General features: G+C 40.2%; 1 protein-coding gene across 1 annotated transcript in view; it reads right to left on the reverse strand.

Moving 5' to 3' along the window:
• LOC121943581 (probable E3 ubiquitin-protein ligase HERC1) overlaps positions 1-15,083 on the reverse strand; it is a 37,744-nt gene extending 22,661 nt beyond the window's left edge. Inside the window, 10 exon segments of the mRNA XM_042487145.1 lie at positions 1,119-1,290; positions 1,672-1,816; positions 2,913-3,040; positions 3,377-3,520; positions 5,000-5,096; positions 5,374-5,685; positions 6,793-6,987; positions 7,560-7,655; positions 8,838-9,814; positions 14,876-15,083. Coding sequence (XP_042343079.1) covers positions 1,119-1,290; positions 1,672-1,816; positions 2,913-3,040; positions 3,377-3,520; positions 5,000-5,096; positions 5,374-5,685; positions 6,793-6,987; positions 7,560-7,655; positions 8,838-9,788 — 2,240 coding nt within the window. The 5' untranslated portion in view covers positions 9,789-9,814; positions 14,876-15,083.
• Positions 15,084-15,443: the final 360 nt, after the last annotated feature.

Consider the following 15,443-nt stretch of genomic DNA (forward strand, 5'->3'; position numbering starts at 1 on the left):
GACCCACGTCTCCCTCAATGTGACCCAGCACTCCAAATAACCATAATCATAAAAATAATAACTAATAATATGGCATAATATACATGTATTTCATCTGTGAAAAATATATTTCCTGTAAAAACTGCAATACGTAGGACTTGGCAAAACAGAAATAATGCAATTTATTATTTCTAATGAAAAATAAGTTGAGAAGCTGTTTTTGGATAAAAAAATGAGACTCTCTTTTTGGCAACTCCAGCACATAAAATACAAAATAAAATACACCTCATGGAATACTAACAACATATTGCTCTATTCACATGACAAAGAAAACATAACATCCCACTTTCATCTAAAAAAAACTGCATGGTTGATCTAAATCTAACCTTATGAGAATACGTGGAAGTATAAATACTTCAACTGCTGTCACCTTTTCTCGAGACCAAAATAGCAGAGAGTCTGTGCTGCAAGCAGGGTCCCTGCAGCTTAAGGCAAGGTAAATTTAAGACTTTTTAAGACTATTTTAATGCCACTTTGAACTGTGTTTTAAAACAATTTCTTTACAGTAACCAAAATTGATGGAAAAATTCATTTTGCCCAAAATTGATTGTAGCATCAAACATGACTTTTGAAAAGAAAAAGTTAGATGGTCTATGTTAAATGTTTAAAAAACAATCCTTTTTAGAGTGGACAATGAACATATACTGTATTATATTATCATAAAAGTAGATGTCGCTGACCATTTTGAGATTTTACAATGCTATGTCAGAAAAAAAGATTCATAAAATCTTATTTCCAATGCAATTTTAAGTCCATTTAATACCAGTGAAGGTCTTATTTTTAGATCAATCAATTCAACGCCTTTCATGACTTTAATGATCTGCGGACACATGAAGCAAGTCAGTACACAGACAGCATGAAGCTCACAGTCTTACAGAGTTAAAGATGGAAAAAACTGCAGTACATTCACGTGCAGTGACCGACCTTTCACTGATATTATGCAATCGCTCTGAAGCACAGAGGACCAGGGGTGCTGTGACATCAACACTCCCCCCCAAGTGAGTATTTCCTGTAAAACTTGGGTTATGGACGACGTTACCTTTACTACAGTGAGTGTGTTTACTGTGATGGCGGCTGACCTGTCTCTGGGCAGAGCCGTCCACGCCAGGCTGTGGGACGTGCCGGCTGAGATCTGCTGAATAGCGACTCCGTCCAAGCCGACGACCTTCTTGGGCTTCGTGATCGGGCCTGTGGAGTTCCCCTGACCGCACTGACCCATGGAGTTGTTGCCCCATGCGTACACTTCGTTGTCTGGTTGAGTATATGAGAAGTAAAATTAGATATGGCTGTGAAGATTTTTCATGCTGCACATTACACTGAATAATAACGAGGTATAATAACAAGGTAGAATCTGTACTGAGATGAAATATGACCTAATTTAATGTGGCGCTTAAGTTAAGTATTAGCTAAAACAAATATGGTCCATGTATTTGCTATTACATCATGCTATTTCAACAGTTCTGTCACGTGTTTGACAAACAGAGGATCTGACCGTGTCAGCAGACTAACATCCACACTGTGACTGACTGAGGCTGTAGATTTAGCCTGTCGTGAAACACTGAACAGCTGTTTATAGTCAAACATCTAAAAGTTCACGTTTTAAAGAAAAGCCAGAAAGAAATGAACACCTACCATGTGACAGGGCCAGGCAGTGACTGTCCCCGATGGAGATGTCCACCACCCTGGTGGTAGCCAGCTCCTCGATGAGTTTGGGTCTGAGGGCTGTGGCCTCAGAGGAGCCACATCCCAGGCAGGCACCACAGCCCCACGCATACACCTGAAAACAGGAAACATAAATCACCATTACTGTGTTTTATAACATTTTGAATATACAAAATGGTGTCCCACAAGGCCTCATATTGGGTCCTATTTTATTTACAATTTCTATCAATACTTAGTGTGGCAATGTTGTAAATACAAAGTTTGATTTATAAGCAGAAAATTCTCTTACGGACAGTTCTGCCTCATTAAACAGGATTAAGGACTATTAAACTATTGAATGCACATCTGGTCACTGAATGTTGCTAAATTCATTTTCTTGATGCAAACAGGGTGTTTGCTTTTGTTTGCAAAAATATGTGTGCTGATTTTTTTAACTTTTTTCTGCTGTGTTTTTTGTCTGTTTGTTCTTTTATGTTAAAGTCCTTACGCTGCTGTCTGGGGCACGACTCCCTTGAAAAAAGAATTTTGAATCTCAGTGCGACTAATCCTGATTAATAAAGTTTAAATTAAAAAAAATAGCAGATGATTGCCTCTATTAACCCTTAGAGACTGCAAATTTTACGCACTTTTCATTGATCTTCAGTTTTTGATAATTTTGTCTGTGTTCATGCACATGGCACACACTCTGGCAAGATTATGTATTTTTGTTTAATTAGCGCAGCTCCTACAATAAGTCTAAAATACACTGTGGAAACTAAATAGTTACATTCAGACTGTTCAGGTCCAAAAATGCTCCATTGAAACCCATTCAAACTGACATTTTTGATCCCACAGCCATCAGAGCAGAAAAACAGGACTTGTATTATTTCTGGGTGTCATTCTGGGCTTTTGACTCTGAATTTGTCATTTTGACTATTTTCCACCTGATGAGGTCATTTTGACCATATTTAGCATATGGAGGAAATACATGCTATTTCCACTAGGTGACCTGTTACAAAACATAGTAGCATCATGACAAAAACCTGGCATTTACAATTACATTAACAAGTCCTAAAATCAAAATATATGACTTTCAATATCCAGCCAGCTGTTGGTAGGAATGCATAAACATCCATATTAAATTCCCTCCTTTGGAGAAATGTGCAGGAACCTCAAGCCTCCACTTCTTCTCAACAAACCACTCGTTTCATTCTGTCGGAGTGATGTCCTACCTGCCCTGTAGAGGTTAAGGCGAGAGACGACTGGCTTCCCGCACAAACTTTCCTGATGAACATCCCCTGCAGGGCCTCCACCACTTTTGGCTTGTAGACTCGATTAGTATCACCATGACCTAGTTTTCCTGCAGGACGACACATGGTTTCTGTTTCGGCTGTACCAGTACATACTCACACTCTACTGATGTGCAACAGTTTAAAATTTTGAAAACTAAACCAAAATACATAAAATACAAGAAAAAAACATTATAAATTCTTCATTATACTGTAAATTTAACAAAAAATGTTTTGCACGCAGTCGAGAAAAAAAGTACATGCACATTATCTACATCATGTGCGTAATTTGGAAAAGGCTCTGATTAAAAATGCTCATTTCAAAGATTTAGATTTTCCCTAATTAATTATTTTTCCAATATAAAATATTCAGATATATAACAGATTTTCAAATAGAGTTTCCTCACCGTTGTCTCCTCCTCCGAAGGACCACACCGTGCGTCCATCCTTCGACAGTGCAATAGTATGGGAGCTGCCACACGACACTTCTCCCACGTTGCTGATGTCTTTGACCAGAGTAGGAATGTTTCGGCTGTTGCTGTCTCCGTGACCTGCAATCCCAAACAATGAAAAAGTCAAGCTGTGTACGCATGGAAAATATCAAACCATGTGTAAAAAAATCGCTGTTTCTCTGAAGACTGAAGGCGCATCAAGTTTCTGTTACACATGCTGCCTTCAGGTGCTCCTCCAAAAGACCATATTTACCTTATTTACGAGTTATGAGCACACGAACTGCCCTCCAAAGATGTAAAGATGTAAATTATATATTTGGTTATTTTGGTCCTAGTACTTTCAGTAGTTGCACATTTTACTTTCTGCATCTATTAGCTGCAACAAGCAAACAAACTTTGAACTATAAAACACGCGAGGAGAGTACACTATCATTGATAAGTCACCGACTTGACATCATAAATGCATTAACATGGCAGCAAAAGTCAGTGTTTGGTCAATGAGAAGAAACTTTTCATTGATTCAAGAATTAAATATCAATTTTTGATTAGGTTACGTGTAAAATCGTAATAATGACCTACATTAAATATAAAAATATAATATATAAAAAGGAAACAACTATCAAACTTTAAATGCTCTCAGCATCAACATGAAACCCATCTGTAGCCTCCATGTTGTTCTCACTGTACGACCTCAAAGCCACTGAACACAGTGAAGTCGGAGGAACGACTTCCCAACTCAGAAACTCTGACCTTCCAACATCACATGAATGCAGCAGCACTTTAACAAAAATTACATCATAATTTTTTTTATTGGAAATTCAGTGCAAAAATGACCATTTACACTAAAATTGCAACACATTTGCACAATTGTAATAACTGTCAGAAAAACTGCAGTATGATTTATGCTGCCTGAAGCTAATGTTTCATTTTGGACTACAAACATAGAACGATCCTAAGGTGACAGTGTATCTGTCTTTTGTTTGATATTTTAAAACAGCCTTGAAAAGTGTGACGAGTTTAAGGAACCTGGTGGAAACACCCACAAGCGGTACACATCGCACAATCTGTTCTATACATGCCCCTATACGACCCAGAATCACAAAGAGCTTTCACAGCCCGAAGCACAAAGGAGGGGAACGTGAACACGGACAGGTTTTTAATAACATACAGAATATTCTGTGCGTTAGACAATGTGCTGCTGTGTGTGTGCTGATTTAGAGCTGTACGTATTTAGGTTGACTAGCTGTGCAACGGTTCACTGTCCCAGCTGTGATTCAGGATGAGATAGCACCCTGAGGTTTAACAACGGAAAAGTTCCTCCCATGCTCACACTTTCTTTGCACTTTTAAATTAATTCATTTTATCGGTGATCATTAAAATAAAATGCTAATACAGATATTCATCAAAATGCCAAATATTGTCCTCAATAATCAGTGAGGCCGATAATCTGTTGGACCTTGAATAATCACTAAATCTGACAGCACTTGTTTTTGTGTTGTGATCGTGTATTGTATGAAAACTCATGAATTGTATGAACACTTTATTTTAGGGTAAAAGATAATGAGTTTAGTGACTTACCTAATCTTCCAAAATCTCCTTCGCCCCATGTGTACAGCTCTCCGTCCTCACTGACTGCAGCGCTGTGTCTGTAGCCAGCAGACACACACACCACCACCTGACACAAAACACACACACATAACCACACTTTATCAATGCCACTGAATGCACATTATCTATTATACACTATTATCTATTTTCAAAGCGGACGGCCCAGGAGAACGCAGCTGTATGACACTGTATTACAGTTTCAGGTGCAAGAACACTTTACTAAAAAAAAAAAGAGGAGTATATCGCTACTCACTGCTGCGTTAAATTTCTTACAGGATTTCAAATAATAGAAATGTGAAGTGAGCACCATGACAGTAAAATAAATCCCGTGTGTCAGATCGTACCTTCCCCTGCAGCGGCCCCTGGATCAGTTTGGGGTACTTCTGCGTCGAGCTGTTCCCGTGACCCAGCTTGCCGTAGTCTCCGTCCCCCCAGCTGAACACCTCGCCCTCCGTGGTGAAGGCCAGCGTGTGGCCATCTGAGCCTTTGGATGACGACACCTTCTTGATGGCACGGTGCGGCTCAAAGGTCAGCTTCTTGAGCGTTGATTGGTTGTTCGAGTCCCCGAGGCCCAGGCGGCCGTAGCTGCCCTTCCCGCACGCCCGAACGGAGCCATCAGAAGAGATGACGAAAGTGCAGTACTGACCCGCCTCAATCTGCAGAGAAACCAGGAGAAGACGTGTGACAGCGGGCTGACCCAGGAGGCAGGGAGGGACGCCACATTACATCATGACACAGCATACCATGTGACCCAATAACCATGTAACACTTAATCATTTTACCCTTTCAAACATTTCTATGAAACTACGTCACAGTTAAACATCAACTCTGAGTTATGGACAAAGACATGTTTCATGAGCTCACAGAGACCGTGACCTTTGACCTAAGACCACCAAATTTACTTCATTCTAGAGTCCAACTCTAGAAGGCGTTCTTGATATTACGTGTTCAAACGTTATGCCTTAGGGGCTGATCACACTGAGACGCACTACGCCAGGTGCAACCACACCAAAAACGCCTTAGAAGCGCATATGTAAAAACAGCTGGGAGCGAGCGGTGCAACGCCGCGCCTTGAGCAGAAAAGTTTAAAAATATTTAACTTTTATGTGCGCCTGAAAACCACCAAGGTGCACTGTACCACAGGGAAATGATGGTTCTGCTGGCGACGTTTATCTAGCGATAAATCTCTGCGTGATCGTCTCCTTAGGCTCCAGCTATCGGCAGTGCAGAGGCATGAAAAAGTTAAAAAAGCTGACTGAATTTTTTTATTTTTCTGAAGCAGAAACTCAGCTGTGTGTGTGCCAAATTTAAGACCATAAGACTGAGGAACACCGTTTTAGGGCCACAACCAAAAATATAGCCACATTTCTTTCAAGTTGGTCATCTTTCGTCTGTGACAGCCCGAAATCTCACAGTGTACACCGAACTTAAAAGAGCACAAGTCCTTGTTTTAGGCTATCATACACAGCATGACATATGATATACAGCAGCCGTTTCTCTGAGGGAGAACCAGTGAAATCCGAATTTTAAGCATATTATGTCACATCTATGTAAAGCTTACTTTTCTTCAACGCTGATCAGTGAAACCAATGATTTAAAGAAAACAAATCTCCAGAAAAATCAACAACTAATTTGCCAAAAGCAGCAAACTTCCGGAGGAAGCTCCTGACACCACTTGTAGTGATGAATGCAGGATAACAGATGTTTCCTCTCTCCACACGTGCAGACACTCGGCTCTACGGACGACACGTGATTTCTCTTACTGTCTGTGCATCGGCGAAGCTGGCGGCCAGCTTGGGCTGCAGGATCTTCTCCTGCGTTCCCTCCACGAGCTGGTGGCTGCTGTTGCTGCCCCACACGTAAACCTCACAGCTCTCGGACACCACGGGGGCCTCGCCGGTCTGGATGCTGTCTGGGCTGACGCAGGTGCGAGAGTAGTCGGATGCCATTCGACATACCTGGAAGAAGAGGACGCGATTAAAGAGCCGCTCCGGACATTTTTTCTCCTCCCAAACTATGTTTACTGGCTTTTTTGCTTATTTGGAACAAAATTCACAAGCCCAAATAAATCCCTCCCATCCCAAATAACAAAAGCTTTGACAAACACGTATCAATTACACATAATAAAATAAAATAAAATAAAATAATCCTGATAATAATAAATACATTTTTTAAAAAGGACAAAAAACACACATATACTTACATAGCAATGTTTACATACATTGCTCGAGACAGTCTTACACGTATTGAAATAAGTATTTTCCCCAAAAGACATCAATCATCTATCCGAAACTGTGGGTTTTACTATTTCTCAACCGATTAAATGTATTTAAAAAAAAGCTTGTGACTAAACCTCCTATCTCCATTGGATCCTTGGACATAGGAGGTTTGCGCCCAACAGCAGTGATATTTTTGTAGTTAGAGGATTAACTTGTTTTTTGCATGTTAAAGAAGGCTGACCACTCCTATAAATCAATAAACATGTTGAGGTGCCGTGAACATACAGTATAACAACACAAAAAAGTCTTACTTCTTCAAAAAGACAAAGTGCCGCCTCATACAACGAGCACAGGCCGTCAGAGGTCCGTGTTGGTTCTCTCCACTGGCTGCGATCTGCTGACGAGCCCTGAGACAGTTTTACACACACACACACACACACACACACACAAATGTTTACAACATGCATGGCAATTAGTGCATTTGAAGACCTTTTCAAGATCATTTTTCCACTAAATGAAGTATAAAAGTATATATGTGCAGAGGTGGGTTTCATGTAGAAGATAATCATTTGAGCGAGTTCGGTTAACTGACATTTTGCCAACAGGTAGGTATATAATGTAAAACACAGTGTAAGGTTCAGTGGTTAAAGGTTTTTTTTTCATCCGAAATGTGGACTTTCACACAAAAGATTTTGACTCATTATGATGAAAATAAATCAAAAGATGGATAAATTAAATTAGGTAAGATGGTTGTTACAATAAGGACTTGAGAATTTTAAATAAAAGATTATTTAATGACTTTCAGGGCCCAAAATTTACAGAATTTAGGACTTTTCAAGGACCTGCAGACACCCTGCCTGTAACAGACCCCAACACACTGGTCCAGGAATGAGTCCTAAATCCCGGATATGAGTTAACATGTTTGCACACTTCCTGTTCCTTCGTCTTGGAGTCAACATATTTTTAAATGTGATCTTGGTTGGATGTGTGAAATGAGGTCTGTAGTTATCATAAGTCGAAGAGATTTTCACATTTTGTTCTACAACATAACGTCAGTAAATATCCCACTGTGAACATCGCACGTCCATACACAAAACACATCTGCACAGTATGAATAAATGATCAGAAGTGATGAATGAATCACTCATAAAAGATTGAAAATATCTGATAAAAAGTGGAAACTATGGACAGCACAGAGCAACGAGCAGCCGTCTACTGTGTCTCTGAGTAATTAAACCACTGAATGAACTTACAGTCTTCCAGTATTATTGTTGCTGTTAATCTAAAGGGAGAATTTAAACTGTAAAGTGTTTTTATATTTCAATCTGTGGTTTCAAATTATGGAATAGTTTACAGACAGAGTTAAAGCAATGTTCAAACATGAAACAATTTGAATTTTTGATTTTTTAATCTATATAAAGACGGAAACAGGTCAACGATTTTTCAGTGACTGATGGAGAAAGGTGGGTGGGATTTAATATGTTTCTTTTTCGGATGTCTGTATGTTTGTGTATGTTTACATGTTCATTCTTTCCTTTCCTTTTTTTTTTACATATTCAAAATGAATTTCAATTCAACAGTTTCCTTACCAAAGAGCGTCTCATCTGCATGAGGATGTTCATGAAACAGTCATATCCGATGAGCCCTTCCTGGTTCTGTAGCACCTTGTTGTCCTCCATGGCGCTGACCACGGCTGATGCAGCCAACGCCATCTCGATCCACTCCAGCAGGTAGCGCAGCGAGCCCCTCTGAGAGGCCAGCCCCAGCAGCAGCTCCGAGGCCAGCCGCCGCCCTAAAATATCCGCCCCGGAGTTTGGCATGGTCACCCCCTTCAGGAAGGTGGTGACCTGGGACAGGCAGTCCAGGCCCATCGGCGGGATCTTGCTCTCGTTGGCGAGAGAGAGCGGCGGCAGGGAGCTGACCACATCGATGGCTGTGTGAATGACATCGTTACACAAGTTTATGTTTCCTCCGGGACCTCCGCCAGGGCCGGGTGGAGGAGGCATCATCCAGCTCTGCCGCAGCAGAGCGAACAGAAGGCTGAGGCCCGTACGAACGCCCATCTCGATGAGGGCGTCGGTGCTGGAGCGCGGCCGCTCGCTGACAGAGTGCAGGTCGGCCGAGCCCGAGTTGTTCTCTGGGGAGTGCTGCTGCTGCTTGACCTTTCCCTTGTCGTGGTACTTGTTGGAAAGTGCGTAGAAGATGCGCTGGAGCACCAGCACACGTTTGCGCAGCGCGGCGGCGAACGGAGAGTCGGAGCAGACCATCTTGGCCAAAGCCAGCTGGCTGCTGAGGAGCGCGTCCAGGTAGTGCTCCTGCTCATCGCTGGAGAGGGACTCGCGCTCAAAGTCCGGGAGCTGAGGGCCCTTCAGACACAGCACCTGCTGGGGCAGCAGCACCGCCTCTTTGTTGGCCAGCAGCTTCGAGTAGAGCACCGACACTCCCTCCCGCGTGGCTATCGACTCGCTGTCCTCCGTGATCCATGAGCTGTTGAGGTGCTCCAGCCATTTGAGCTTCACCGGGGGGATCATCAAAGCCATGGCATGTCACTCTGGAGCCATCAGTCCTGAAAACAACGAGGCCACACCACACAAAATATTAATATTAAGCTTGTCATGAGCAGTTTCCGCAGGCCCGTGCTAAACTTCTATAAAACAACAGTCTACAGTTTGAGGTTATCAATAGTTTCTAATTTGGAAGATTCTTCACTGTGCTGACCTAGAAAAATTCAACACTGCTTCTTCACTTAATCAAATGACAGAAGATTAAGAAACAAACATTTTCGTGGATCTTTGTGGTATCAAAGCAGACGAGGAAATCAAGGTCAGCGCGCCCTTTATATATTAAACCATCAGATAATTCAGAACAGGACGGTCTGCTGACTGACAATTTCAGATTTCCAATCTTTTATCAAACTGCAGAATAAGAGAGCGTGACGCAGGGTGGAGCACTGCTGTCAGTGAAAAACTATTCTGGTTAAATAAAGGTTTTTCAGTGATTTATCGTGTCATCTGAAGTGTACAGGCCTCCTACAGCTTAAGGGAAATTAGATTTAAGAATTTTTTAATGCAACTCGACCTTAAACTAAATAAGCCTGATTTTTCAATCACCAAACTTAATATAAATGAATAAAAATGAATTTCTTGGGACTTTTGGGGGGAAATTCTTTGCATTTGTTGTCGGGTTTTCTGCCTTGATTCGCATCACGCTGAATTTGAAAATACTTTTAGCATAAAATACACCAAGCCTCCTTTTCACTGCTTTGTACCGGTTTTAGGCATGCTGTGAAATCTTGCTTAAATAGCCAATTTTCATTGAATTCACACCTCCCAAAGTCGTCCAGAATACAATGACAGCCAGCAGACAGTGGATCCTCTGCTCTCACGGCCGGAAACAAAATATCAGAGTAATCCTGATCTGCATGACAGTAACGCAAAGAACATACATCCTATTATTTTAAGATTTTTACAGTTTTTTACAGAAGATAAATGTTTTTGTATTTTTATAAGACTTTTGAAAGATTGATTTAAGACTTTTAATATCAATAACGGACTTATTTTTAGATAAATTAATTCAATGCCTTTTAAAACGGATCTACAGGAACTCGGATTGTACCAAACTGATATCTGTATGTTTTCATTTTACCAAAGTTTACACATTTTTTTCAGATCTAATTCTTTTATGAACAAACATCAGAATTTATGTTTGATGTTAAAAGAACAGCTGTCAAAAATGGCCAAAATGATGATTTTTGTGCATTATGTCCATAAGAGGGCAAACAAAAACCACCAGACGTAACTAGAGGACCATGTTCTGTCATTACACGGCACACGTGTTGACCGTTTCCATAACAGGTCAGAGAAGTTCAAACTTTTCTTTGAAAAATCAATAAGTGGAAACAAAAAGCATGCTTTATTTTAACAAAAGTAAAAATGTTTACGACATTAACTGGCTGTCTGCAGCCGACCCCACTGCTTCTGCTGCCTCTGAGATTATCTTGAAATGAAGTAAACCAGGTATAAAAAAATTAATCCTAACATCCTATAAAAAAGATCAATAATATTTAAGTAAGTGTAAAGTAATCAGCAAACTCTACAAATTCTGACATGGTTCAGATTCAAGTGTGTGTTTCTGTGTGTGTGTTTCTGTGTGTGTGTGGGAGCGATGGGAGGTGTTACAAAATGTGAGCGGCCAAGTATTTTATGCTAAATGTTTCACCTGAATCATCATTTATTCTGGATAATTGTCCTGTGAATCCAGAGGACATTTTCAGACACAAAGAGAACAATGCAGCTGATGATTGAGGCTGTGAGGTTTCCTATTGATTACATTATTATTGACAAGTGTTTCTGATATCTGTCCTCATCACGTATGTAAATTACAGTGAAACTTTCTAAACTATGCCAGCCGAAACAACAACAACACCACAATCAGAGCCGCGAAAATCTTACCACAGTTTTTAATCAACACCTCTTTGGGATGAGTCAACCAAAACTGTGAAGTTTTACTGCAGCGTTTATATAACCAATCACAGATGAAATCCCACATTGATAATCAATGCAGCCTATTATCTTACTGCTGAAATAAAACACCATTCAGAGTCCGCACTCATCCGTTTGACTGGAGAATATTAACTTAAATAACCATGGAAGTAGAGCTGGGCATCATAAAAATATTATTCATAGTGATTAATATTGTCTTTGATATAGGATATTGTTATATTGTGATATGGAATAAATGGTGGGTTATTTTACATGTTTTAAAGGTTGCATTACAGTAAAGTGGTGTACTTTTCTCAACTTTCTTTATCTTTACCCACTTAGTCATTATATCTACATTACTAATGATTATTGATCAAAAAATGGAATTGTGTTGATATTTTTTTCAAAGTACCAATAGTCATTCCTACAATACTGTTACATCATAGAGGGAATTTGGTAAAATAAAAAATAAAATCGTGATGTTAGATGTAATGTTCGTGCATCGAGATATAGCTTAAAAACACTGAAATATATCATTTTCAGGCTATATCGCCCGGCCCTGCATGGAAGCAAACAGTAAACGACTAGTAAACTGCATGTGTATTAAACGATGTATCTGCCAAAAAATAAAAATACTGCCATCTTGCAACAGTATATCTTGTAAGATCAAAAACAGTAACAAACCATTCAACGTGATGAAATACTACTACTCTCACAGAGTGATGTGTGTACTTCTACAGCCTGAGCTACTGCAAATCCTGCATCCTGCTGTACGATCAAAAATCATGTTTATCACTGACATCTGTTAAGCTCCAGTTTATAGTGAAGGAAATGAGACTTGTATTATTCTGCATGAGCTGTTAGAGAGTTTGTATGGGGAAGTGTAGCTCATGCAGATACCCCCCCACCCCACCAGATCAAAGTCGAAAATCTGAAACCGAAAAAACTGATCTGAAAGTGACAACAAGAGCCCAGTAAGAGCCCCTTAATCCCATTTTCTATACTTAATAAAATGTTAACATTGGTATATGATATACCAATATGATATACCATTCACAGGTGAAGTTTAGAGCACATGACAAAAGAGGACGGGATGACATCGTGCTAGAAGACGATAAGAAGTCTTTGTAGGCGTGGATCGATGTAAGTCTTTAACCGTGCTTTATCATGTAGGAGTGCGCTGCACCGTTTTTTTAATGTGAGATAGAAACAGGACATCAAGTCGGTAATGAAAAAGACAAGATGTGATTTTGGGAGGACTTTTCCTGCTGTTTATTTCTGTATTTTTCTGCACGTCTGCAGTACCTGGGCTCTACAAAATGGAGCTGGAGCACGAGTCAAAACTGAGACACCTTGCAGACCGAGTGAAAAAAAACAAAAAAGCAAAACTGCGGTACTCCTACTGTTACTCAAAGATGTGTGTGTGTACTTTTACAGCCTGAGCTACTGTAAATCCTTCACCCTGCTGCCTAAACAAATACTATGAGTAACACTGACATTTTGGTGCCTGTTTTGCTCCAGCTTATAAGATACAGGAAGCCAACACTCACTGTATTACTAGATCCACAATCTGACATGATAACTACTCTCATGTCATGATATTGATAATAATATTATAATTGATAATAAGATAACATTTTTCAGTCTGTTAATCTCACTTCAGAGACTTTTCATTGCAGCTAAACGTGTACTGGACTGAAAAAGCAACTGATTTTTTTTAGTTGGCTTTTCTAGTTGGCTGCAAAAAATGCAAAATTAACAATTTATATATTTAAAGATGAAAACAGGATCCACTGTATACAATATTACCACACATTATATCGTAATACTATGTTGTATATATTTTTTCTCCACTATATATATAGTTTTATAAATTTTTTAAGAAATTAGCTTGACCTGCAGCATAAAAGTGATGCTCATATTAACCCTTTGAAACCTGACTTGATACAAGTTTTCTTGTGCCACATTTAGATGCATTTCACAAGTATTTAAACCTTTAAAAACCTAAACAAATTGGTTTGAGTTTGTTCAGAAACATGGGGGGAAAAGGCAATGACCTAGTTGGCAAGAAATGTCTCTAAAATGTCTTACTATAGTAAATATTTAAATTTGCATCACAGATAAAGATTATAGTTTTTATTTTTAGCACGTTTTGGAGTTATTTCCTTGGTTTTTCACTTATTTGTAGGTAATTTTTATTGTAACCTTTTTACTAGTTTTTGCACATTTTCAGCCTGTTCTGATTATTTATTAATTAAGATTATTCTGAAATGGGCCAATCTGCGTTGGCACTCATACTTTTGGTATTTTGAGTGTATTTTGAAGCTTTTACTTTTGCACTTAAATCTTGAATGCAGGACTTGTAACCACAGCTGTCTAAGCTTGTAACAGAGTATTTCTACTCTCTGCTATTCCCTCTTTCACTGAAATACCGGAGTACTTCTGCAGCCTGATTACTGTGTATACTGTGTGTACTTTCTTCGGTCCCTCCTTCCCCGCGGAGACAGTCTCACTGAGAAGGTGACAGGACACACTGCAGGTCTTTTTGGGGCGGTTAGCACCGAGCTAACTATCTGTCCAAACGTCCTGCAGCAGCAGCAGCTAACCGAGCTAACTATTAAATTTAGGTTTTCGCTGTTAGCACACATTAGCTCGGATAACATCAGACAGCTAACATGACACAGCAGCAGGCTGGAGGCAGAAGCAGAGAGCTGCTGCTAACCTGCTCCTCCTGTCAGATTACATGTTTCACTGATGTGCTAACAGCTAACGGTGTCACAAAACATGACACGAGACAAACATTAAAAAAAACACACGTTATCACACGGGTCGTGCTAACAGCATTAGCCTCGGAAGCTAACGAGGCAGACGTTAAATGTTTGAATTGTTTGTTTTGTAACGGATGTCAGCTGCTGTTTACGTTTTAGCTAACGTTAGCTAACTTTAGCTAGCTACGCACAAAATACCTGAACGCGCGCATAAAACACCTGAGTGTGCAGGTGTGACACGAGATAAATATTAAAGTTTGGTAGTTTTATTGTTATTGATGCCTGTCCAGAAAGCCCCTTAAGGCCGGTGTTAGGTGTTGTGCTGTATCATAGCAGGTTAGCATGCTAGCTGCACTTTTAGCCCGTTAAAAAGCTCACCAGTAAACTGTAAAGGCCTCCTGCTGCTCCTCCTGCTGCTCCTCCTGCTCCTGCTGCTCCTCTTCTTCTTACAGGAGAACCGGGCTGAGCTTCATGTCTTCAGCAGGTCAGTCGGTATCCGCTCGCTTTGATAACGTTTGTGTGAAAGGAGAGCAGAGCCGCGCAGGGCTGTCCATGCCTCCGCCCGCCTCTCCTCTGCGTCTGTGACCGGGAGCAGCAGCTCGGTCCAGCCCCTCAGCGAGCCCCAGCTCCGGCCCCCACCCACCGGCTGTGACGTCGGGACCTGTCCCTGTCCCCCTGTCTGTCCCTCTGTCTGTATGTAAAATCAATACATAAATCAACATAAAATAATGTATAAAAACACTATTTTCACAATATACAGCGACGAAGAGGGCGTTTGTTAATTACCAGCTGTTTACAGGGATTATTGTTTACTTATTTGGTAACTAAATATGTATTTTTTCATTGTTTATCTTCCTCTTTTTCTCTGCATATACTAAAACTATGAACTATGAACTGAATAATAATAAGAAGAAGAATAACAATAAAAAATATTATTATTATTATA

The sequence above is a fragment of the Plectropomus leopardus genome, chromosome 1 (genome assembly GCF_008729295.1).
Source record: "Plectropomus leopardus isolate mb chromosome 1, YSFRI_Pleo_2.0, whole genome shotgun sequence".
Classification (NCBI taxonomy): domain Eukaryota; kingdom Metazoa; phylum Chordata; class Actinopteri; order Perciformes; family Serranidae; genus Plectropomus; species Plectropomus leopardus.